The following is a 25,627-nucleotide window of genomic DNA, read 5'->3' as shown; positions in this document are numbered from 1 at the left end:
TTAGTGGAATGATACGAGTTTGGTTTGCGCAAATATAATCTTGTTGAAAGTTAAAGTGTTGCCATAGTGAGTAATTAATTTCGACTGTATATAAATAAGTTTTCATTTAGACGGACGAGTGCGGAATGCGTTGATGATTATGAATATAGGGTGATACGTTTTCGTTTAGATTATTCTGTGGACTATGTAATGTACTCATATTAGTTTAGGTGATAGATTGTTGCACATACATAACAATAGTACAGTACCAGAAAATTACGGATATATATTTTTGGAAAGAGCACGCAGGTAGCCAGAACGTTTACTAATAGAATGGGCGTACCATTGAAATAGTGTCACATGTGTACAGTTGTTGAGTAATGCGATATTACCAGTGAAGGGGATATAATGTAGGACTGTAAGTCATTTATCATTTCAATGTATAATTCTTACGTTTAGTTACCTTGTGAACTTCGGAAGTTCAATATAAGTGTTTATTTTTCTTTGTTTATACGACTTTACCTCATTAGCATGACGATTCATGTAAAACTTTTGATTAGTTCTCGCTGATTTAATGTTAATTCGTGTGTCGCTGTTCTCGTTGTCTCGACAGGTTACGGGAGTTTTAACTTATTGTCACATATTTTTAGACTGATAGTTTGTGTGAATGTAAAAATAGAATAAATTTAAAAACGACACAAATTCAGATAAAATGTTTTGTTTTAAATTATTTCCTGTAAACTGTCTTGCACAAACCGGAACGGATGTTAGCGTAATATTTTTAGGAAGCACAAAAAATATTATTTAAGTTTTGTCAAAATTTACTCTTTGAACGTAGTGTGTTAGTTTGAGACATTATTTGACTGTTCACTATCGGTTGTAACGCGTGTCAAAATACCCTTTGCGGTTGTTGCACTTATAAATTATTTTATATGGAGTTAATTCATGCATTTTGGTGTATATTTAATCCCCTTAAAGCGTCTATCACAAAAAAACTAAAATTCTATTTTTTGCATATTTGAATCTCGTTATACCGAACAGCTGTTGTAATCACTAGCCAAAGTACATAGAATACAGGTTAGAAAAATCCATTGATTGACTCCATAAACCTGCATGCATTTTTGGCAGCTGTTGTTCCCATGATCTCGTTAATACGAAATTGTTGCCATACGCCGAATTATGGTGGTTACGTATAAGACGTTCAGTGTTGCCACCATTCATTTCTACCACCTTGATTACTGCCTTAATTTGGGGGAATGTTGATATGTTAAAAGCAATATTTAGATGTTATTTTAGAGTACGTTTGAACAATTATTTTGGGCCTGTGGCCTTGTGCCTCAACGGAAGCCTCAAATTAAGGCTCATGGTTGTTCTCGGGTGGTAGCGAGCGATACAAAGCCAAGGCTCCATTGTACATTACTGCACTAGTTGTACGACGCTTCACTACATTATATACAATGATAATAAAATAATTGTTTTGAATTTTTCTCGTTTTATTGCACCCATTTTGGCTCTGAATGAACCCTTGACTACAATATTAAGTGTTTTACTTAATCAATCATTGTCACCTTCCTAAGGTCGAAAAATAAGTGACAAAACATACTAACTTTAATTATTAAAAATATAAATGAGTTCCTGCATATATTAGATCCTAAATTTCATCAAAAGACGTAAATATAATTAAATACATTTATTACCCGAATTGATATAAATATTTTAATAAAAGTTTATATTATCAAGTGATATAAATTATTATGAAGCTGTGAATTACTTTAACATTAAAAAAAGGAATTACTTTAATTAGTTTTAAATTAGTTTTTATAAAAATAAGATAGCGTATTAAACGAAACACCTACTAACGAAAATCTAATAAAAATATTTCAAACAATTAAATAAAATAAAACCTTGAATTTACGAAATGTACACTTATACAACTTTGTACTTGGCAAGACGATTAAAAACGATAAAAATCCTTTACACCGTGAATTTATTCTAATAGGACAAACAAAACCATAATAATGAAAACGAAAAAATATATTTATTAATGGAATCGCTCCTTCAACGGCATCTTAAATTAAACCCTAACGCTAAATAAATAGATACCATATCACAAACGCGGAGACTAACGCTTACAAAACTACACTACGCTTACGGTACAATTTTAAGCCACAGACTTATAAATCTATCAGACGCCATATTGTGTTTTGAAAACATATTTTTACTGTAAATGCTTTTATTACACTGAGGGGCATATCAGATATTTTTGTTTAATTATTAAAAAAACACAAATGACCTGTGCAAAAGATATATATCAAACCATTTCGCTCAACACATATTTTTAATTATAAAATGACTATGACAAAACTTTATATTCTTTTGGCTGACTTGTCCAAATACCTCTACATTATATCATTATAACTATAAGATGCAGTAATAATATTGAGCGTGAGGTAAATATAAATAAAAAATCAAATATTATTTGGCATACATATTAGGTCTCAGTTGAAATAATATATATTTTTTTAATGTTATCACATCATATTTTTTTACTTTTTACAAATGACTTATTTTCATGGATTTACTCTCGGGATCCGATCGAAGTTTGGGATCATTCATTCAAAACGTCGTTAGTACATGTGACGTCTATAGTTTTATAGGTCTGTGAACGAAGCCAATGGTGCCTTTGATTCTGTACACAAGTGTTACACATAGGTGATGATATAAACCAGCTGGCGCCTACTCCTTCTTGATCTCTTTACGCTTCCATAGATAATGAACGCCCAGCAACGCGTTCATTCTGGAACGGAAAAAAAAATATATTAAAAAATAATCTATGCTTTCTTACTTACGGCCAGTACATACTTATTTAAATATCGTAAAATCCTTATTACAAATAAATAGAAAATCGACTTGTGGCTCTTTACCTTCGTGGTTCGCTAAGGTATGCGCACTTCAAATGATTTGTTACTAGAACACATAAATGCACACATTCAAGGATTTTTATATACAAAAGGATAGGCAAAGGCACCCTATTATATAATATATTATAGTGCACCCTATTATCGCCATGTGTATCCGTCTCATAGTACCAGCGATTTTTTATTAGTCCACGACAAAATGACCCCGCTGCACCTGATGGTAAGTGTTGTAGGGTCGAATAGAATGACGACTGACGAGAGATGATTTACCTCGCCAGTCGACACAATTATGCCGGCTTGTTGGAACCGGATATATACAGGCTGATCCCGAACACAACAAACTAACGTGTGCCACTATGGCGGGTACACACCTTGTGTACGGTAGTCGCTATCCGCCAGGTATAAAATACATCCTACCAACAGCAAACTTAATTGTTGCCATGTGTAGAATATAGCAGAGACTCAAAACCTTTCTGCTAGGTGACGTAACCTAGCTTTTATACTACCAATGCAAGTTTTAACAACTGCACATGCATAACCCAAAATTTATTCGTGGTCATTTTTTCCCCAAGAGTCTACACCCTGTGCTTAGGCACCGCCTAGTTACAGCATTGAGTCCATTATGTTTGTTTATATACTCACAAGAAGGCCAAATGCTATTTCTTGCTCGAGGCGAGAGCGATCCCGAGGCCCACGATGCCGCCGAGCGCCAGCACCGCGCCGCCCGCCACCGCCATGCCGATCAGCCCCTCCTTCTCCATGCGCTTGTTGATCTGACGCTGCAAGCAATACACTACATGTAGAACATGGTAGCGAACTCATCTAAGAGAACTTTATTAACATGCTGAAGATGCGTATGTTGTACTCCTATTCGACAAAATAAAATACCTACGTTGTGAGCGCCAGAGTGCTTTTTATTTTAAAGTTAAGCTTGTTTATATTCCTGGTCAGGGTATAATCTTACAAAGGTCGAAACCAAAACACAACAGATGTTACTGATATGATGACCAATATGTAATTATTGATAAAAATTATCTTCAGCCCGAAACAGGATAATGTGCGGACACTGCTTGTTAGAGCACAAATAAATGGCATCCCCTCAAACAAATAGCCATCAAGTAACGTAAGCCCTGCTTTACTTACCCAATATCAATTAATAACTGTGCTTTAATTTCGCCAAGTAAAATACAAAAAAATCCATATTTCACCTACTTCGAAAAGACCTTGGTAGGTACCGTTATTTTTTTATGAACGGAACTTTTTTCCAAGCAACGTCCGTGAATGTCAGCAATTGTTACTGCTCGCGAACACGCCATCACCCCAGTTTAAAAATCAAATGCTAACAATATTTTACTAAACCTAAGTTGTACATGTGGTTTTATCCTTTTTCTACTTATTTATTTTATCGACTGCCTCGGTGGCGGTGTACTGCATGCGCGGTTCGACAGCGCTCCGAGGTCCTGGTTTCGAATGCCGGGTCATGCAAAGTGATATTTGGGATTTTATCGCCATGGATCGCCCCCTATTACATCATGGGACGGAACACACTTGGCGAAAAGTGGGTGCCCTGGTTGTGCCTCTGCATAATACCCCTTAATATATATAAATGTGTGACGTGTGTGGGTTTATTTTATTAATTCTACTCAAATGCATAAGTATTCATCAAATTTTAAATTAATAGAAAAAGATTAGACATAGAAATAAAAAAAATTAACCATTTTTAATTATGTATATAGTTAAAGTTATAAATCGAACATTTTGTACGTGACGAAGATCACCGATAATACACACGGTTACAAACAATGCGTCAAACGAGCAATTTGTTATTGTTCATCTTGGCTTATCTGAATCATTTTGTCACACTGACCGCTGATGCGAGATACAGGACGTCCCACACGTATGACGACTGATGTATGGGGGGCAACTATTTCAATCATTTTATTTGGCTTTTTTTAAAGATAGCCCATACACGTCACAATGGTACGGAGCGTCTTATGAATGTAAATAAAGGTTCGATCGTGTACGGATTACTTTACACAACGCTCTGCTTTCCAAAACATCCACGTTTAAATATAACGCGATAAACCCGTCGATCGTGGATTACTTATATTATTCACGATGACATATGTTTTATTCGTTTATTATCGAATCCTAAGATACTATTTAAGCTTATTTATAAATTGCAACTATCAAAAAACTTATCCGATGAATCATCGCGTTCCAGCATCAACCTGTGTATATCCGATTCAAACAGGCCGACATAATTGTGTCGACTGGCGTTAGGTAATCATCTCTCGTCAGTCGACATTCTATCTGGACCCCACTCTGTTTACAATCAGATGCAGTACGATCACATTTCCATGCCTATATAAAACCAAAAAATCCCATCATTCCATACAAAAACTCACCTCCAACGCCAAAACCTGTTGGTTAGCAGGCTCGATCTCCAGGAATGACTTAACATAATGCAGCGCCTTGTTGTACTCCTTGATCCTAGCATTGCCGATGGCAAGGTAGAACAGGTAGTCACGCTTCCCCTCTGCGTGCGAATTGAAGAGTTCTTTCAGGAGTAATATACCCTGGAAATCAAGAATACCTATATTTTACATACCGAAACTAAATATTTGTAAATCATAATTTGAAATTAAATAATTAACTTTGATACTAAAGAATTTTATATAAATATGGGATACGTAAAGTAGGACTCGCTATCTCGCTCGCACGCACGCACGAAACGTAAGTGACGTCACTTAATGGTTAATGTATCTTTCTCTATCATTACACAATTAGCTTACTATAAGATTAGAAATTCATGAAATCAATGCAATATGCTGGTGCACTGATGGTTCAGTAGATCATTTTAAAGTCTACAATGATAATATTGCTACACGCATTTTAGGTAAGATGTATTATTAATAATATGGTGTGGACATTGTTTGCAATTAAGAGCTTTTTGCATTAAAAATGTCATGTAAGGAATTTATTACAGATGTTTCATTTACAAATTTATCGTCTAAGTTATTTTATCTTTATAGATATCATACTGATAATTTTCTATATGACAGAATCTAATCTCAAGGTTTATTGACCTGCCTCTAGGCAAGCAATATTATTCATTATATTGTGTTAGAAAAACTCAAACAAACTCAGCCAATATGAAAATTGAACCTAAGCCAATAAGTCCACAACCTATATAGTTATGGTACCACAAGACTAAAGAGACAACATAGGTGAGATTTCTACTTAAGATGTTTGTTTACCCTTACCCAGAAAAAATCTGCAAAACAAAACCCAATTTCTTTTAAAAAACTAGAAAGTTCTATAAGTATATATATTAAAGTACAATGCTGTTAGAACATTTTTTCTAATCATATTTGTTTCCGAGTAATAATTGTAAAATTGTGATAAGTCAGATAAGACTTATATTTTAACAGAACACAATTTAATATAAAATCATGTATGTAGTTGCTGTGTTTGATAAAACACTATATTCAACAAGGAAATAAAAAAAGTTCAAAATCATAAATTACTATTAAAATAAAACTATTTTGCAATTTTATTGCTGGTCCTTATGTTATAATTTTCTCCGCATATTTAGATATATTGCAACTATGGCCACTCTTGTATCGGCCAAACAAAAATAAATATAGAGACCTGCACAAATGAACATACAGCTGCTGTGAAACACCAACACTCTATGAAATCTGCAGGCACTGAAAACCCTGAAGGAGGCTCCAATCACTATCTGTGACTAAATTATACACAAATCCTTGCCAAAGGAAACCGATTCCTGCATAGATTCATGAGACTATTGAAATTATAAAACATTAAAATTTCAATACAGAAGACGGTTGGCAAATTTTAAAATTAAAAACCACAATAAAATTCATAAAATAGTTTTCTTTTAATGTCTAACAATCACATAAACATAAGAAGTCATTATAGTACTGAAACATTGTTTTTAATTTGTATGTACTATAAATAAAGTGAATGTCATTAATATTTCATCACATCATAGTCATATTGCTTCACTATGTATTATTCACAATTGGCAGGAATCAGCTATTGTTCACTGTTCACACAAAAATCCTCACTAATATAATTAATGCAAATAAAATGATATCTTACATTTATGCAAACATTAAACATTAAAATAAAACTAGTTTCTGGACTTTATCACAGTTTTTTGTGTTGGAGGAGAAGAAAAATACAAAAACTCAATAAAATTCAAAAACTAGTTTTATTTCAATGTAACTAAATTTGAACTTAGTGCAGTAACAGACCAGTGTAGTATTTTGTCATTTGGAATTACAATAATTTCACATGCTAATAAGAATACAACAAAATCAATTGTAATGCAAATTTTGAAATTATAGTCAAATCTTGAAAAAAATATAGAATATAATAAATGCTCAATAAAAATAGGTAAATACTATGTCAGGGCTTCTAAGAAAAATATGCATGTAACATCTTAAAGATAAATGTCATGACTCTTAGTTTGTCAATAATACTTGGCAAACATAAAGTGCAATGAGAACAAAAGTTATTGCATTGTCACTCAATATAAACAAAGTAAGTAAACAATTTATATTTAACTTCCAATCACAGCACATGCGGACACGACATCAACTTACATTAACCAAGTATTCAATCTGTACAAACCTTTGAAAAATTCGGTTTATTTTGGTATAAAAATGTATGTAAATACTAAATAATCAATCAATACGCAATTAATGAGTTCAATTTCACGCCTCTTAAAAAGTGTGAACCCTGACGTCAGGGTGTCGAATAAAATAGGTAATAGCGAGATGATGCGTAACACGTACCTTTCTTATGTCGGTTGGGTATTTGCTCCTGACGAGGCACCACGCGTACTCGAACTGCGCTTTGTGCGTCACATTGCCGCTATGTAACTGCTCGTGAAACACTTTCTCGAACTTCTAAACAACAGAAACACCACAATAACATTGGAACAACAAAGGCCGTGTGACACAACTAAACATTTTTGTCATTACTTGCAAATCTTCCGAGGAGACGGTCTCGTCCAAAACGTCCTCCATGTTGATGATATTGTACAATTAATCAATAAAACTGTGCTTTCTTGCTACTCAAAATTTTAAATGATGAATAATATGACCATTCCCGGATTAGCGATGTTCCGACTTTGACAGACAGCTCCCTGCATTGACAAAAATAATTACGATCCGTAATCCGTATTGTGACATTTCACTTTAGAGATGCACCTCAGTACTAGACGATTGTTCACATAAGTGATATCGCAAATATATCACCTGCTCCTCAATTTTTATGTTGCTCTTATAATGCGATCATAACATTATATACTTATTTTATTATAAATTCCACATTTTGATACAATTTGTGTGATATAAGTAACTCACAATTTTGCCGCAAAAATAAAACGCATTCCTTCCAAATGTTAAACTGTCAATTATGAATTGTCATTTGTCATTATTGAATACGTCAAAACTCGTATGAATTGGTTTCTTTTGTGTAGACTATCTTGTGCGATAAATTAATTAAAACGACATTGTTATTAGTACACATCTCGGCGTCTGTGTTCCTGCATTAACAGAGCGTTACAATGCAGAGCGTGATCAACACGGTGAAGGGCACGGCTCTCGGAGTCGCAGGCTATCTTACACCGGTACTGAAGGTACGTTTATCTCATAAATTATGTGTGTTTACCGACCGCTTACCGTTATTTGTTTGAACCGATCAATCGTAGACGTTATCTATGTATATAGTAGCGGTAGAAATACAAATCTGTTGCGGAATTGTGTAATTCCGTCTAAAATTTTCAAAGCTATTGAATGTAGGGTAGGAGCTGCTGGAAATATAAAATCTAAAGCAATTTTTAGTAGCATACAGCAAATAAAATCTATAAAAGTTATATGCCTCAATATACATATCCAGATATCCATAACCTAGATTGAATTTAAAAAAAAGATATCGTCACCAGGAATCGAAGTTTCACGAGACTGGCGTCCTGACTCCGGAGGAGTTCGTGGCGGCTGGAGATCACCTGGTGCACCACTGCCCGACCTGGCAGTGGGCCAAGGGTGAGGAGGCGAAGGTCAGGCCATACCTGCCAGCTGACAAACAGTTCCTCATCACCAGGAATGTGCCTTGCTACAGGCGGTGCAAGCAGGTATAGTGACCCTAAAATACTTGAAGTATTTCTTTAGCCTTGTATCAGAGATGTAAAAATATTATACATTTTGTACATGAGTTTTCTTGTGGCTCTGCATACTGTGGATTATTGTGAAAAAAAATTATGCTAATGCAGTTGTTACTATATTTATAAACATCATGCATCAAACTACTGAAAACAAAGAATTATACATAGTATGTTACTTTTCACAAAAAATTAAGTTAATGTGTTAATTCAATAATCACATTCCAAAGTTGTTTATTGCTATACATTGTTTTGGTATGGAACGATGATTCTTTTCCTTTTATATTTCATGTATCTTATAAACAAGGTTATTATTGTACTAATATTGTACTAAATCATTGCAATGTAAACATCATATCAAAACAAATAAGTGCAACGCATCAACAATTTGTATTATTATTATTATAGTATATTGGTTGCATGTTCCCCACAATGAACCAAAATGCCATCATCAATGTTCTTAGATACTGGTTGTTTGACCCTCTCTTGTATACATGGTAAAGCCCATAATCACTTTTTTTTTAACATACTTATGATATATACATAGTTTTGGTTCTTTTTGCTGCATTATTTAAACTAATTCCTAGATTAACATATGATCTACAGTTTATTCTAGAGTTGCATAGTTTGCCTTTTTTCTGAATCGTGTTTAGTATAACCTCAAGTAAAAAGTGTATTAAATGAAATGGTCTATAATTTAAATTTATCTTAAAAATATAAGTAGTGTTTTCCAGTATCACTCTAAGCAATACAATTATTACTCTAGTATGTACTTTATAATATAGTCCATGTGGAAGCTCCAAGGAATCTCGTAGAATGTTGATATGTATAAATATGAAAGAAAGTGGTGTTAGTTACAGTATTTATAACTCAAGAACAGATGAACCGATTTGGCTGAAAATTGGTGGAGAGGTAGCTTAGAACCAGGAGACGGACATAGGATACTTTTTATCCCATTCCCATGGGAACAGGATGTGACATAAGATGTGGTATAAGAAAGCAAAATTTGGTAGGGAGATAGTATAAGACCCTGGGAAAGTTATGGGCTACTACCCCAGGAAAATATATAGTGGGACTTTTATCCCGGAAAACTCCTTCACGCGGGCGAAGTCACGAGCAAAAGCTAGTTATAAATAAATGCAGTTGTTTTAATAATATTACATTATCAATGTAGGTAAAATCAGGCATCAATAGTGCAAATACATTTATTACATAATGGATAAAGTAGTATCAACAAAATCACTGCACTAACTCCTCTCATTTACATTCGGAGTGAGAGAGAGAGCTGATGTGCGGACTTTATGTTATTTGTAGATAGAGTACTGCGAGGACAAGGAGAAGGTAATAGAGGATGAACATGATGAGGATGGTGGCTGGGTGGACACGCATCATTATGATAACGCTGGATCTCCCACTGTTGAAGAAAAGGTCAGTGGTAGTATTTTACTAAAGAGTTTAACTGCCAGATATGGCAACAAAATTTGCCATATTCCATTTATAAAACGAACCTTTGTTGTCTGAAATTTCAATTTGTGCCCAATATGGAGAAGCCAAACACCAAGCTCTCCCTTGAATTTTATAATCTGATCTTTAACATACAGGGAGGGCTGCATATGAAGCAATCGCTGGTTAATTAGATGCATAGAGTGCAATAAATATTTGTGTGGCGTCGGAAGTGCCGCCTTTGACAACATACTTATTATGATCCTTGTCAATGGACTTTGCTAATATGACTGCACCACTTCCACTTCTGCCTAACCCAACAATGCTGTCGCCTAACCTACGCACGGCCTACCAGCTAAAACTCCGCGGTGGCCCTCTTCGGCGCATTAGGAACGGCTGCGGGCTTCCTCTGACGGAGTTGTCTGTCTTCGTCCGCAGCCGCCCCTGCGCGGTGCCGCCTTGCGGCCCGTCTCCTATGGAGGGGGGGGGGGGCTCAGAAGCCCCCAACAATGCTGTCGCCTTTTGTAAGTTTTAAGACCTTTTCTTGTAGGTATGTGAAATGACCCTGGAAGCAGCCGACACCGGCGACAGTGACGGTGAGGGCCCGGCTGGTGACCCTGATGATGAGGAGGATGATGAAGACGGCGAGGCCGAGGACATGGAGCAGTTCCAGGAATCAGGGCTGCTTGATGAAGTGGATCCGGTAAGAGAATTAATTCTTTGTGTATCAATGTTAAAGACATGTCATTCTGAAAAAAAAATATTACTTTTTCTAGAAAATTTAATTGTCAAGAATTACCCAAAATACTAATTAAGAAAGGTCCAGTTGTATAAAAGTTTTTTTTTCTTTTTAAACATCTCCACTGTAAAGTTGACATAGCATTAAATGCTGATATCAATATTAGCTGTAGAAATGTAAAAATATTGACAAAAAATGTTTTTTCACCTCCATGCTGCATTGTTATAAAAGGGTATTTCATCAAATGAATTTAGACGTTCAGGGACAAAGTAAATGAGATCATACAATAAAATAGTGAAATTGTATGAACATATGTATTTATATTATAAACACTTTTATTGATAACTGATATCAATGTGTTACTGTGAGCCGCACGTCTGGTGTGTTTACACATATGTTTGCGGTTTTGCAAGATAACTAGCTAATTACCTGGACATAATGTGTAATGTCCTACTAATATTATAAATGCTAAAGTTTGTGAGAATGGATGTATGTATGTATGTTTGTTCCTCTTTCACGAAAAAGCTACTGAACGGATTTGGATAAAACTTTACACTGATATAGTTTATATATCAGAATAACACATAGGTTACAATTTATAATGATTTTTTGTAATTTGGTCATAATATAACGATATGTATATTTAATAAGTCGGAAAAAAATATCACGGAAAACTCCTTCACGCGAGCGAAACCGCGAGCAAAAGCTAGTTTTGATATATGTCGATATACTCGTATGTGATAAGTCAGGTAAGATAACTACTGTAAGTAATCTTAATTGTAATGAAATTAAACCAGCGTAATGGTGCAAGATTCATGCTTTTTTCGGTAAATAGGTAATTTGAATTAATTAAAATTTGTTCCTGTTTAAATTATAATACATTCAAATATTATTTATACAGTAACTAATGTTTAATATTATAATATGCAAAAAATATTATATTTTATTGTGTATATAAAGACGTGTCGATCGGTGGTGCCGTGCCAAATATTCTGTTGTATGAAACAGCTGCCTTCATTGCGAAAATTCTTTCGCAAATAAGAAGCGGTATTATTTTATACAGCCTATTGGTAACTTTTGTCACGAAGTGAATTTTTATGCCGACAGCACCGCGAACAAAGCCACATTATAGGTGAATAATGCAATCCAATACAACATTACATCTTCCTGGCATTCCGATATTTTTAACACAATCTTAAAACGAAGAAAGGCCAGTGAGAAAATATAACAAAAATCGAAAACATTTTATATTCGTACCAGATGTTTCTTCATACACTAAACTTCAAAGAGACTTAATGCCGAATGCATTCTCTACCTGTCAACCTTAAGGTTGTGCAGAGATAATTATAGTAGGTACATCAAAAGCAAAGACTTAATCATCATCATCAGCCACATAAAGTCCACTGCTCAACATAGGCCTCCTCCAAAGATTTCGAGACGGACCTGTCGAATGCGGCCTGCATCCAACTTGTTCCTGCGACCTTTATCAGGTCGTCTGTCCAGCTTGCAGTTGAAAGACTTCTCCTTTGAAATCCCTTTCTCGAGATGATAGTCCCACTGTTCACATTTCCGGATCAAAAATAGCCTGTTTTTTTTTGTTCATACCAAAATTTATCAAAATTGGTCCAGTGCTTTCACCATAAAAGCGTTGCATAGAAATAGAAAGTCACTTTCCATTTAAAATATTAGTATGAATTGATTATATAAATAGATTTGAATGTCCTCAGTCGACTGACCTGGCGCCGCGCAAGGACCCCAAGCCGAAGGTCGAGAAGAAGTCGAAGGTGGAGGGCGACGAGATCATCAAGACGCGCACGTACGACCTGCACATCACGTACGACAAGTACTACCAGACGCCGCGGCTTTGGCTCATCGGTTATGACGAGGTGAGATACACATACTAGGCATTGCTCCCGACTTTGGCCATAGAACATATCTTTCCCGCAATGGAGTCAGCATTGTGTGGTTTTCTAGAATAAAAAATTAGGGTTTGGTCTTTCTATGTACCAAATATAATCCAAATTAATTGGGGGTGTTTATTTCCAACAATCATCCAAATATATTCAAAAACTTTGTATTTATAATTTCAGTATGATAGCCCGTCTAGTAAACAAGCTCGAAGTCCGAGCTCTATAAAAATATTTACAAAGTTGCATAACATTAAGGGCTGGCGAGTCTCAATCCTCATTATTGTTTTATCCTTTCCTGTCCTAACTGGGTTTTACAAACTGTTTTTTTCTAGAACCGCACCCTGCTGAGCGTGGAGGCAATGTACGAGGACGTGTCGCAGGACCACGCCAAGAAGACCGTCACCATGGAGTCGCACCCGCATCTATCCGGACCCAGCATGGCGTCCGTACACCCCTGCCGGTGAGTACACTAACAAAGGCACGAAAAAATTCCAGCCCCAAAGTCATCAATCCATTGATGATTCCCCTCATTTCGTATTCCGTTATTGATACCTTTAAGGTGTGTGGATATTTGACGAATGTAACGCAAATGCGCGTTTTGAAAGGCACGTGAGCTACACGCGTCTCTTGCGAGTCATTAATTAAAGAAACACACATAACTTAAGATAAGTCTGAGGCTTGCCCTTGATTTGAACCTGCGGACGTTCGTCCGCTTTTGAAATGCTCATAATTATTTAAGAAATCTGGAGCCACCTGGGGAAGATTGTGATGCATACAAACAGCAATATAAATCCCTCTGTAGGTTTGCGTCAGTTACAAGTATTTTAGTTATTATTCATATTCTTGATAGTTTCTAACATATAATAATGTATTGTACTTCCAAACACTGAGAGTAATATTTTTATATTCCATAGACACGCGGAAGTGATGAAGAAGATAATCGAGACAGTGACAGAGAGCGGCGGCGAGATGGGCGTGCACTCGTATCTCATAGTGTTCCTGAAGTTCGTGCAGACCGTCATCCCCACCATCGAGTACGACTTCACGCAGAACTTCTCCATCAACTAGTCATCGCGCTTGGTGTAGCTTCATTCGGCTTGTGACGCGGCGGGAGTAGCGAATATTATACAGGCCTTAGGTGCCTGTTGAGTTCTTTGTCTGGTCCAAAATTTGATTATGGTTTTTCGTTTGGGAGGTAGAAACACGTTTTATCGATTATCGATATCATTGGTTAATATCGATTTTTTTGGAATTTATTCTACGTATAAATACGTAAAGTGTAAATATACAAAAATAAAAGAAACCTCTCGATTTCTCTGTCAAAGTTCGATATCGAAATTCGAATAATATTGATCTCTCGCCGCGTTTAGCTTCATACGATAGTTTTAAACTCCATCGTTTTTTATAATCCATATTATCCGGTTTAACTCCAGCCTTTGCCAAACTTTTGCCCCAGACCACGTGTTCGCACAAACATTTTGTATCGAGTGATAGAAGCTACTTCTATTCCTTAAAAAATAACATTAGAAAAAATCCGTCTTCTTGGTTTTCTGGTATCGAATTTATAGTGACACCAGAATGATACAGAATAGAACTGCAGTCGCGTTTATAAATCTTCATAGAGGGTATTCACCAATAAGTCTTGCCTTTTGAGCCCAGATAGTTTATAGAATGGTTGACGCACATTAATCGACTCTATCTCTATAGATAAAGTGTCGGCAATTGGACTATATGGTATAGCATTACAGTTTACAAATAGTTGATATAATATTTAAATGCAGAAACAATATATTAATATGTTTTCATATTCCTCGCTCTAAAAATTGCATATCATCATCATCATCAGCCCGTTACAGTCCACTGTTGGACATAGGCTCTCCTAGGGTACGTCACAGAGCCCGGTCTGCTGTTTTATGCATCCAGTCCCTGCCGGCCCTATTGTGTGAGTTGTCCCGCCATCTAGCCAGAGGACGTCGCACGCTACGTTTGCCAATCGCGTATACTAAATAGAAAGAGATAGAAGTACAACATATATCAGTATCCTTCATGGCAGCTAAAACATACTAGCTACGTGATATAACTCTGTTTTTCATAATATCTTCAAGGCAATACATCGCCCGAGCGATGAGTGTGCGTCAACCTTTACTAGTAAGTAGACTGACACTATATATTGATATTACATTTTTGTATAAATATTTTTTGTCAGTTAAAAGTGTTGAAGTTTGTGTGAATTGGAATCGTCGCTTTTTATTTAGATTTTATTGATACTCCTGGATTACTTCAAATGTAAAAAAAATACCTGTAGTTGAAAATTACCGTCTTGATTCTGAAATCGTCTTTTACAAATATTAAAGAAAAATCAAGCCAAAGCAGCCGCGTTTACGTGTAAAAATTATATTGAATGTAGACACTAATTTTAGGTAATGAAAAGTACATCAATTTGAAATTGCAATTCGAGGAAATAACAATATTACTTGTTCTTTTTTTGTTTAACTCACAAACACACTATACAGAAATAAAATTGAAATATTGATATTTACCTCCTTTTAATCAGCAAAACTTTACGTACAGCCCAGTTATTACTTTGATCTAAATAATGATCCATAACCAGTGATAAGTATTGGGTGCAGATTCATGTATCGGCATATGTAGTCGTGCACATTTTAATTAAAAGCCTCTTAGCTTTAATAATGCATTTTTATTCACTTGGTGTGCAATTAAATGTAAATACGAAGTAATATTACAAACACGTAACAGATAGGCTAAATAATTTAGTAGAATGCCAATGGAGGAAAAATACAATCACAATGGTCAAATAATTGAAATCGTCTAATTATTTCTAGATATATATTTTTCAAGTATTTGGCGTTGAATATTCTGTTTTTTTTTTTCGTACAAAATCGAAGTTTGGTAGATGACTCTTTAATTTGTTATGTCGCTAAAAGCTCATGCCGTCTCTGTCTGATATCGAATATTTGAATCCCCTATATCTTTGGCGTTTTGAAGATGTTAAGGTAGTTTCATCTGCATTTATTATAGGATTTATTTTATGTAAACAAGAAAATAGTAAACATGTCGAAAAGCAAGGAAATATTATTTTTTTATAAGACAACAAATTTTGTTTGTAGTTGAAAATTGAAATTATATTATTCTATATGTATATAAGCTTAATAAAAATATTTGATCATTTTTCGATTCACTTGCATTTTGCGTGATAGTGAGGTACAAAAATATCGATGGTTGATGTTAGTATCGATAATACGAAGTTTACTATTAATTTTATATAAGTCATATGTTATACGAATCTGAATGTTTTAAGTTTTAATTATTGTTTATCTGCTTTTAGGTTTAAAATCAACGTAGTTACGAAGTAGCGTCGGAGGCTCTCTTAAAAGCCATATTATATAACGTTTTATTAGAAAACGCAATTGATTTAAGTCCACGCATAAAACCTAACATTTGCAATATACAAAGTAACATAACGAAAAATTTCCGGAATATGAAGTCTTCTACATACCCTTTTTTATTTAGGTAATTAAAATCTATCGATGTTTATTTGGTTAGTTCACAACTTATGTGAATAATTCGTTTACAAGATTCATTACTAGATAACTGGTCTTTCCGGCGTTTGCCAATTTTTATATCATAAAATCCGTTTGGAAACATAAGCTAGAAAATAAAAAACGATATTTTTTTGCGTTGATTTATGTCTACTGTTTTATTAAAGATGTGTAAAGTTTAGCTCATTCTAATCTATATATTGGATTTATCTGATTATATAATGTACTGCACATGCGTTTGTCATCGCACACTTGATATGATGTAGTCAAATTGAATGTTCAAATGTGCGTTAATGTTTAGGTTTTTTTAATAAAAGTTATTTTGCTACAGAATTTGTTTTTAATTTCTACCTTTAGGTTAATTTACTTTGTGCAAATAATGTTATTTTAATTTGATATGGGAACCGAAACGGTATCTTGTTGCTCTTCAAATACAGCCTATGTTTATAATACAACATAGACTCAAGTCCGATATTTTCCTAACATTTTATTGTTATATGTTGTTGGTGTCCGTGTAAAAAATAAATATAACGCGAGTCGAGCTATTTTTATTATTGAGAATGAAAATTAATCATTAAACTCATAAAATTATAAAAATTGTTTCGATTCTGTAACTTTTAGCTTGCTGTCAGTTCAGAAAGCAATTGATTGGTAATAGAATTGAATTGCAATTCTTAAAGTATCCCCTGCGCCGTCCCCAAAAAGAAACAAAACCGTAATACTCTAATATAATTTATTGATTTATATCACATACATTATTTACAAATTATCAAATACAATAATTACATTTCGTACAGTAAAGCCCATTTCAATGTGATCCTAAATATATATAAAACTAAATCTTTTGCAACGCAAAATAATCGATCGTATTGTTGCACTGACTGTAACATCAATAGTTAGACATGTGTGTATCCAATACTATACATTTTGTAAGATATAAAATAGAATTAGAAAAACAAACAATCAAATTTCGAAATACTAGCCAGTGTAACTACTGGACATAAGACTTAACATCTCATGTCTCAGGATGGTGAGCGCAGTGGAAAACCGAACAATACTTTGTAATTAAAGGTGTTGGATGGTGTTTCTACTGTTTATAAGCGATCGTATCGCTTACCATCAGGCGAACGGTAAGCTAGTCTCGTCATATAAAGCAATAAAAAAAGATTTTCTCGCCTAAAGATCACAATACAAAGACAAAATACTGTATGGCATTGTAATGCATACTTATCTTGGCATATTTTAACAAAGATGTATGATGTATAGGTAGTCTCCTCTGTAGAGCAAGGCAACCATATGTTCTGTTGTTTTAAATGAATTGTTGTAACCCGGCAATTTTAATGTAAACCATCCAACCCTCGCATTCATATAAGTTTTGAAGCTAATTGTCAGTGCAACAACACCATCTCTCTACATTACAATCACATTACACCTGCAATGACCAGTGTCATTAGCACCTAACCTACATTTGTCCGCATCAGCAGTTAGTTTCAGTCCATTGCTACAGTTTGAAGCCTATGCACACGTTATTAAACATACTGAAGTAACGTACAACTAAAACGCGATTTGGTCGGGAGCTGTGTACTTCGACCAGAAAAATAAAAAACCTCGCCATGTAGTGGTAAAATATCGAACTAATTTATTATATTGACAACGTTAACTTTAAAATAAAATAAGCGATAGTGGCGCCCTCAAGCAGATTGCGTTTTCTTGGTCAGTTTATATTTTTACAAATCAAGGTGTGTATAAAAATCGCGCGTTTTTAGCTCGTTTAAGATGTCGTGTGCATACGCCTTTACACTTCCCACAACCCACCACTCCCACGGAATAAATAACTCAAATTGCACCTACAAACACCGATAATAAATTAAAAATAATTTAACCATCATGACGTGATGTTTTTAAATTTCCTATAGGCTGTAACTGAGTCGATAAGTTTGACATAAGAGGTCTTGACTTGAAGTTATTTATTTTTATTACTTATGGAATAAAAAATATTATTGGTAAAGGAATTATTAGGGTTTTAAAATTATAAATTCTTTACTCGTAAATACTATCATTTTGGAAACATAATATGTGACCATGAATCTCTTTTCGATAAAATAATATTTCACTAATATCGTAAATACTTTCTATATAGACATATAGAAAGTAGTCTTTGTATTTTCGTTACATAACAAAACATAATACTCCGCTATTGATTATTTTCAATTTAATCGCGAACCGCTTTTACCGCTATATTGAAAACGGAGTATTTTTATTTTATTGCTGATAGATCTTGATATACCCTATAAACCAATACATAAAAAATATATTCATGGACTATAGACAGACAAACAGTTTATGATTCCTTCTAACACAGTATACGTAAACACAGTTTCTTTACGAAGAAGAAAGTGCTACCTATTCGCACTCTCAATAATAATTTTACAATTATCGATATTCGCTAAGATTAAATTTTTAACTTTCCAATGCGAATAAAGAAAATTTTGCTATAAAGTACCACGAACTGACGAGAATACAATTTTATATCGATAAAATAATTTTGTTCCTAAAATATACACAATATATCGATAAGGAAATCAAAAAAATATATAATTTATATTCTAAATTCGTAACAACACTAAACTACTTTCATATGTCGATAAGGTACGGACATCTTTATAATGAACATATATGAATATACTTACAAGTGATATCGATTATTGTACGAGGCCCTCGTTCGTTTCAATTTTGTCTAACATATAAATTCATTATTGCTAATTATACACTTAAGAATAGTGAGACAACACATTATCGATTTATTGGTGCTAATAAAATTAATCGATATCTTATTAATTGGTCGTAGCTACGTTTATATATCGATGGAAATACATTTTATGTCGTCTCACTACTCATAGTTGGAATATATAAATAATCGTTTCACTACATATCTTATTAATTAATGTGATTATATTTGAAGGCAGTAATGTATTTGGTATTAATTATATTACACATATTTTAGTAAGATAATATACATTTGTCAATCAGTTCTCAAACGGGAATGTTCTTTTATATTATTTTATACCAGATAATATCAATAGTAATGAAAATACTCAAATTATTTTTAACTAGGTTTCTTGGAAAGTTGTTAAGACTGCTTGTCCGCAGTAGATATACTCAAGTGCAAGCAACAGATGTACGTAGATAATACAAGATGGCCGCTATTATTGTATTATATTATTACCTTCGGTTGAAAACCCTCTTATTGCTTAATCAACTTTGCCTGCTTTACTAGACAGGTAGTTTTTGGCGGCATTAGACATAATTCTCTTGTCATTCCACCCAATAACTCTTCAAATATGACACTCAAAAGCACCTGACCTGTGTAAGAGTATAATTGAACTAGTTCCGCCGCGTGGCGTTAGATGGCGCTGTAGTGTAGTTACTTGTGCGGCACGATGGCGACGAGGCGCAGCAGCGCCAGCGAGAGCACCTTGTCGAGCGGGTCGAGGGTCCCGCGCTGCAGCCACTTGGGGATGGTGGTCCGCGCATGGCTGAACCCTAACTTCTGCAAGATGTAGTCCACGCCGTACGGCTCGATCGACTTGCCCGCCCATGATAGTAATCTGTCAGAGATAAGGGGTAAGTTATTGTTTTACGGTCAACCTATTACAGCAAATTTTGCAACTTTGTTGACCTCGGCTTTATCATGACAATAATAAACCACCGGATCAGTTTTATAAAATGTTTGTGACATCATGTTGCTCTTTCTCCCCACCAATACCCGGAAACTTACTAAGCTCACATAACTTCATTTATTTTTGAACTCTTGTTTTAGTACCCACCTGACAGTCGGCTCCAGGTGCCAGGTGATGCAGCGGTAATCCCTGTAGTCCTGCGCGAGTCCCTCGGGCTTTGGAGTCCGCGTGTTGTTGGTGTTGTTTGCGTTGTTGGCTCCGCTGGTGCTCGCCTCTCCCCACGCCGACCGACCAGCTCCGGGCATCTGAGAATAATGACTCAGGAATGTACTTTACATGTTATATTTAAAATGATAGTGGCTTCTTAAGTATACAAGTAAAAAAGAAAGAAGTATATTATTAGAACAAAATAAAAAAAAAACACCAAATCTTAAATAACATAAACGCCTCCCATTCAGCCATATACTACAATTGGTATTGTACAGCGCCTTTGTAATACTGCAGTGCTAGTTTGGAATAATAAACCCCATTTAATCAGTTATCTTTAGAATTGACTTGTCTATAATTAACAAGTCTGTAAGTAAATATGAGTTAACGACAAATGGTTTTTAAGACCAAGGTATCAGAAGAGGAATGGTGAAGTCCTTCACAGAACTCAGGCTACCGTGTTAAATTAAAGATATACTCACAACGCGATCTTTCTCCTTGATGTACGAAGATATGAGATCGTGCAGGAACAGGAACGCCTCCGCGTCCACCGACACGAATATGTGATCCTCGAACTCCGTGATGAAGCTGCACTCCACGACTGGCTTCTCTTCTGTAATGTTAAATTACATTTTACAAATTATTGTAAGATTGATAGTAATATTGGTTATGTCCCTAGTTGGACAATTAGTGTAAGAACGTGTTCGTTCGTATGCGTATGTATGTATACGTGTACGTACGTTAGAATGAATGGATAAACGGCTAGTCGTTGTTTGAATATGTAATTGTTAGCTTGTATTATATTTGTATTAATGTCAGATAAGTTTTACTTAAAAATAGATGTTTCTCGTTCAGCAATTGAGCGTGTTACCAGGTTTTTTTTTATAGGGACTCATTAAAACGGCCCCACCGCACCGCTTTTTGAATGGAGTAGGATCAGATGAAGTGTCGAGTGATGAGAAGTGATAAGTCCTCGTCGACACAATGATGTCGGGCTGTATGTATGAGCGCGTGTACTGACCGCCGTCGCCGGGCGCGCGCGCGGCCTGCAGGTGGTGCGTGCGCAGGTGCAGCTGCAGCGCGGGCAGCGCGAAGATCACCTCGCGCACGTGCTGCTCGCCCGCGCCCGCGCCCGCCCCGCCGCCCGCGCCGCCGCCGCCGCCGCCCTTGCGCTCCGTCGAGCCGCTCGCCCCGGGCGCCGCCGTGCTGGGCGCCGCGCCTGCGCCTGCCCCCGGCCCGGGGCCCATGCCTGCCTCGCGCTCCAGTGACGGGAACATCTCGATTGCTAGAGAGAAAAGGTATTTATTTATATTGTTAATATGTATTGCGCTTTTGTACTTGACTGAAGCATCTCATTGTAAACAACGGATTGGGCAGTGATTTAATTTGTTTTAAAACCAATTTAACACTACATAGAGTCAAAGAGTTCTAGAAACTCATGATTTAGGTTACTGCGTTTTCATATTAGATTAATATACAACATTTCGTACCGTCGATCTCGCTGTTAGCGAACGCATAATGGAACCATTCTCGCAATGTCTTGAACTGCGGCGGGAACAGCAGCGCACGCGTCATGCGGCACACGGTGGCGACGGACTGGTGGCCGCCACCACCACCGCTCCGTGCCACTCCCGCACCACCCAGGCTCGCCGTCAAACTCTGCACCACGTGCACTTCCAACTCCTCTGCAACCACATAAAACATATAGGTTACTATCAAACACCTATCAGAACATAGGACGGGACATATACGGCGAAAAGTAGGTGCTATGGTTGCACTACCTACTGCCTCGAAAATGAAAAGGGCGACATGTATGACTAGAAAAAAATGACAATAAAAGAATAGGTCGCGCATTGTACTTTTTAAAAACATAAATATCAAAAGTTTATAACAAATTTTAAAAATGTAGAAAGTAGATTCGCAATTATAAAACTCACCTTCATCATTCGCGACCTGCTGCGCTTCGGTGGCAAAACTGATGCACGGGTCCTTCAGGCTGAACAACGCCCAGGACTTGGCCTTGAAACTGTTGCCATGGAAACAGGCCAGCGATATGTTCGTGCCGTGTAGCTCCATGGTACCGCCCAGCACCGTACCTACAATTAGGTAAGAATATATAACTTATACAGGGTGTTACAACAAGTCGGTATAATATTCAAACCATGTGTAAGGACTCAGAAATTGGATCTTAATTTAAAAAAATATATATATTTTTTAAATAAACACTATTATCATACTTTAATTAGTTGAATAGCAATAAATTGTAAGAAATTATTATTGTTTTATATAGTTGTTTTATAGTATATTTTTTTTTTTTATTTAATATTATTTCATTTGTCGTTAGAATTATCGTAATTATAATCTGTATAATGTATTCTGTGTGTCAATTTATAGGTTTAAATATAATGGTCGATCTTTGTAACACCCATGTTCAAAATGATTATCGATAAAAAGTTACCGTTAGCCGGCAGAGGCGTCGGTAACGTCGACAACCTATGCCCGACACGAGTTGCAACACTTTCTGCCAGTGCCGGTGGTGGCGGAGCTCTTGGTGCGTCTGCTGGCCCTCGTTCGTTGATGTTGCTTGTGCTTCTGATGTAAACAAAACGAAAATATTATCGATTGCTTGCTTATAATATCGATAAAAAAAACAGTTTTTAATTTATTATTATTAGTATTTGCAAGTCGGGAATAAATGTTTTCTTTATAATATTCTGAATCTATGATGAATTTATTAGGATAAAAATCTGATTGAGTCTATTCGAAACTACATCGACTTGATTTTAATATCACTCACGTTCCCTCTTGTCCCTGCGGTAGTTTGGATGCAGCGAGCTGAACACGCGCTTGCTGGACTTGAACTGCTGCGTGAAGAATTCGAGTTTAAGCTGCATCTTGAGCAGGTCTGGCGTGGTGCTGCGACTCATCAGGATCTGCAGCTGGTGCCAGCTCAACGTGCCGTGCGTCAGGATTATAGCTGGCCTGAATTGGACAATATACTTAAATTATAATAAAAATGGCATTACCATCCTTCTGGCCACCTAACAAATTAAAAAGAGGTATATAATAGGTTTTTGATATTTTTTATTGAATAAGAACCATGATCGTCTTGATTAGTCCATGCCAGTTTTATATTCGATATCTATGGATTAGATCATATAATACAGGTTGTTAAGGTGTACGGCAGTGACTGGTCCCGCCCGGAGTGCGTACAGACCTGGCGGTGGGTCGGTGCGGCGCGTGCGAGCCACTCGTCCCGCAGCGCGGCGCGCAGGCGCGACACGCGCGCCAGCAGCGCGGGCGTGCCCATGTACTCGGCGCGCAGCTCCAGCGCCGCCAGCCGCACGCCGCACACGTGCGCCGGGTTCAGACCGGGCTCCTCCGAGCTGTGTACTGATACAGACCTGGCGGTGGGTCGGTGTGCGCGGCGGCGCGGCGCGTGCGCGCGAGCCACCTCGTCCGCAGCGCGCGCGCGCAGGCGACACGCGCGCCAGCAGCGCGGGCGTGCCCATGTACTCGGCGCGCAGCTCCAGCGCCGCCAGCCGCACGCCGCACACGTGCGCCGGGTTCAGACCGGGCTCCTCCGAGCTGTGTACTGATACAGACCTGGCGGTGGGGGTCGGTGCGCGGCGCGGCGCGCGCGCGAGCCACTCGTCCCGCAGCGCGGCGCGCAGGCGCGACACGCGCGCCAGCAGCGCGGGCGTGCCCATGTACTCGGCGCGCAGCTCCAGCGCCGCCAGCCGCACGCCGCACACGTGCGCCGGGTTCAGACCGGCCCTCCGAGCTGTGTACTGATACAGACCTGGCGGTGGGTCGGTGCGGGTGCGGCGCGGCGCGGCGCGTGCGCGCGAGCCACTCGTCCTGCAGCGCGGCGCGCAGGCGACACGCGCGCCAGCAGCGCAGGCGTGCCCATGTACTCGGCGCGCAGCTCCAGCGCCGCCAGCCGCACGCCGCACACGTGCGCCGGGTTCAGACCGGGCTCCTCCGAGCTGTGTACTGATACAGACCTGTGGGTCGGTGCGGGCGCGGCGCGGCGCGCGCGTGCGCGCGCGAGCCACTCGTCCCGCAGCGCGGCGCGCAGGCGCGACACGCGCGCCAGCAGCGCGGGCGTGCCCATGTACTCGGCGCGCAGCTCCAGCGCCGCCAGCCGCACGCCGCACACGTGCGCCGGGTTCAGACCGGGCTCCTCCGAGCTGTGTACTGATACAGACCCTGGCGGTGTCGGTGCGGGTGCGGCGCGGCGGCGCGGTGCGCGCGAGCCACTCGTCCCGCAGCGCGGCGCGCAGGCGCGACACGCGCGCCAGCAGCGCGGGCGTGCCCATGTACTCGGCGCGCAGCTCCAGCGCCGCCAGCCGCACGCCGCACACGTGCGCCGGGTTCAGACCGGGCTCCTCCGAGCTGTGTACTGATACAGACCTGGCGGTGGGTCGGTGCGGGTGCGGCGCGGCGCGGCGCGTGCGCGCGAGCCACTCGTCCCGCAGCGCGGCGCGCAGGCGCGCACGCGCGCCAGCAGCGCGGGCGTGCCCATGTACTCGGCGCGCAGCTCCAGCGCCGCCAGCCGCACGCCGCACACGTGCGCCGGGTTCAGACCGGGCCTCCGAGCTGTGTACTGATACAGACCTGGCGGTGGGTCGGTGCGGGTGCGGCGCGCGCATATGCGCGAGCCACTCGTCCCGCAGCGCGGCGCGCAGGCGCGACACGCGCGCCAGCAGCGCGGGCGTGCCCATGTACTCGGCGCGCAGCTCCAGCGCCGCCAGCCGCACGCCGCACACGTGCGCCGGGTTCAGACCGGGCCTCCGAGCTGTGTACTGATACAGACCTGGCGGTGGGTCGGTGCGGGTGCGGCGCGGCGCGGCGCGTGCGCGCGAGCCACTCGTCCCGCAGCGCGGCGCGCAGGCGCGACACGCGCGCCAGCAGCGCAGGCGTGCCCATGTACTCGGGCGCGCAGCTCCAGCGCCGCCAGCCGCACGCCGCACACGTGCGCCGGGTTCAGAC

The 25,627-nt window shown here is 38.6% G+C and overlaps 3 protein-coding genes across 3 annotated transcripts; 1 reads left to right on the top strand and 2 right to left on the bottom strand.

Annotated features, from left to right (window-relative positions):
* Positions 1-2,529: 2,529 nt before the first annotated feature.
* On the bottom strand, positions 2,530-8,123 carry LOC119192013 (mitochondrial fission 1 protein-like). Its single transcript, XM_037445864.1, has 5 exons — positions 7,913-8,123; positions 7,724-7,837; positions 5,306-5,476; positions 3,540-3,676; positions 2,530-2,776 (listed from the first exon to the last, which is right to left on the bottom strand). The coding sequence occupies exons 1-4, from the start codon at positions 7,955-7,957 to the stop codon at positions 3,554-3,556; spliced, it is 453 nt and encodes a 150-aa protein (XP_037301761.1). The 5' UTR covers positions 7,958-8,123; the 3' UTR covers positions 2,530-2,776; positions 3,540-3,553.
* Positions 8,124-8,364: 241 nt separating this feature from the next.
* Positions 8,365-17,078, top strand: LOC119192011 (ubiquitin-like-conjugating enzyme ATG3). The gene is made up of 7 exons (XM_037445862.1): positions 8,365-8,571; positions 8,878-9,066; positions 10,408-10,521; positions 11,087-11,239; positions 13,003-13,161; positions 13,518-13,645; positions 14,100-17,078. Exons 1-7 carry the CDS (start codon positions 8,500-8,502, stop codon positions 14,251-14,253), a joined length of 969 nt encoding a protein of 322 aa, XP_037301759.1. The 5' UTR covers positions 8,365-8,499; the 3' UTR covers positions 14,254-17,078.
* A 383-nt stretch (positions 17,079-17,461) lies between these two features.
* On the bottom strand, positions 17,462-23,119 carry LOC119192012 (transmembrane protein KIAA1109 homolog). Its single transcript, XM_037445863.1, has 7 exons — positions 23,091-23,119; positions 22,570-22,728; positions 22,123-22,317; positions 21,654-21,917; positions 21,115-21,245; positions 20,573-20,730; positions 17,462-20,353 (listed from the first exon to the last, which is right to left on the bottom strand). Exons 2-7 carry the CDS (start codon positions 22,706-22,708, stop codon positions 20,170-20,172), a joined length of 1,071 nt encoding a protein of 356 aa, XP_037301760.1. The 5' UTR covers positions 22,709-22,728; positions 23,091-23,119; the 3' UTR covers positions 17,462-20,169.
* Positions 23,120-25,627: the final 2,508 nt, after the last annotated feature.

This window comes from Manduca sexta, unplaced genomic scaffold (genome assembly GCF_014839805.1).
Source record: "Manduca sexta isolate Smith_Timp_Sample1 unplaced genomic scaffold, JHU_Msex_v1.0 HiC_scaffold_2233, whole genome shotgun sequence".
Taxonomy (NCBI): Eukaryota; Metazoa; Arthropoda; class Insecta; order Lepidoptera; family Sphingidae; genus Manduca; species Manduca sexta.
Note: the sequence above shows the minus strand (reverse complement) of the source record. Positions and strands in the feature narration are given on the sequence as shown.

Excerpts from the sequence above, each read along its gene's own strand:
- LOC119192011 (XM_037445862.1), top strand. The coding sequence starts at position 8,500 with ATGCAGAGCGTGATCAACACGGTGAAGGGCACGGCTCTCGGAGTCGCA. Across the intron at positions 8,572-8,877 it reads ATCTTACACCGGTACTGAAG|GAATCGAAGTTTCACGAGAC; the intron begins GTACGTTTATCT and ends TATCGTCACCAG. Across the intron at positions 9,067-10,407 it reads GCTACAGGCGGTGCAAGCAG|ATAGAGTACTGCGAGGACAA; the intron begins GTATAGTGACCC and ends TGTTATTTGTAG.
- LOC119192013 (XM_037445864.1), bottom strand. The coding sequence starts at position 7,957 with ATGGAGGACGTTTTGGACGAGACCGTCTCCTCGGAAGATTTGCAA. Across the intron at positions 7,838-7,912 it reads TCTCCTCGGAAGATTTGCAA|AAGTTCGAGAAAGTGTTTCA; the intron begins GTAATGACAAAA and ends TCTGTTGTTTAG. Across the intron at positions 3,677-5,305 it reads AACAGGTTTTGGCGTTGGAG|CGTCAGATCAACAAGCGCAT; the intron begins GTGAGTTTTTGT and ends TATTGCTTGCAG.
- LOC119192012 (XM_037445863.1), bottom strand. The coding sequence starts at position 22,708 with ATGGAGCTACACGGCACGAACATATCGCTGGCCTGTTTCCATGGCAAC. Across the intron at positions 21,246-21,653 it reads GCGCGCGCCCGGCGACGGCG|AAGAGAAGCCAGTCGTGGAG; the intron begins GTCAGTACACGC and ends TTAACATTACAG. Across the intron at positions 20,354-20,572 it reads CACCTGGAGCCGACTGTCAG|ATTACTATCATGGGCGGGCA; the intron begins GTGGGTACTAAA and ends TATCTCTGACAG.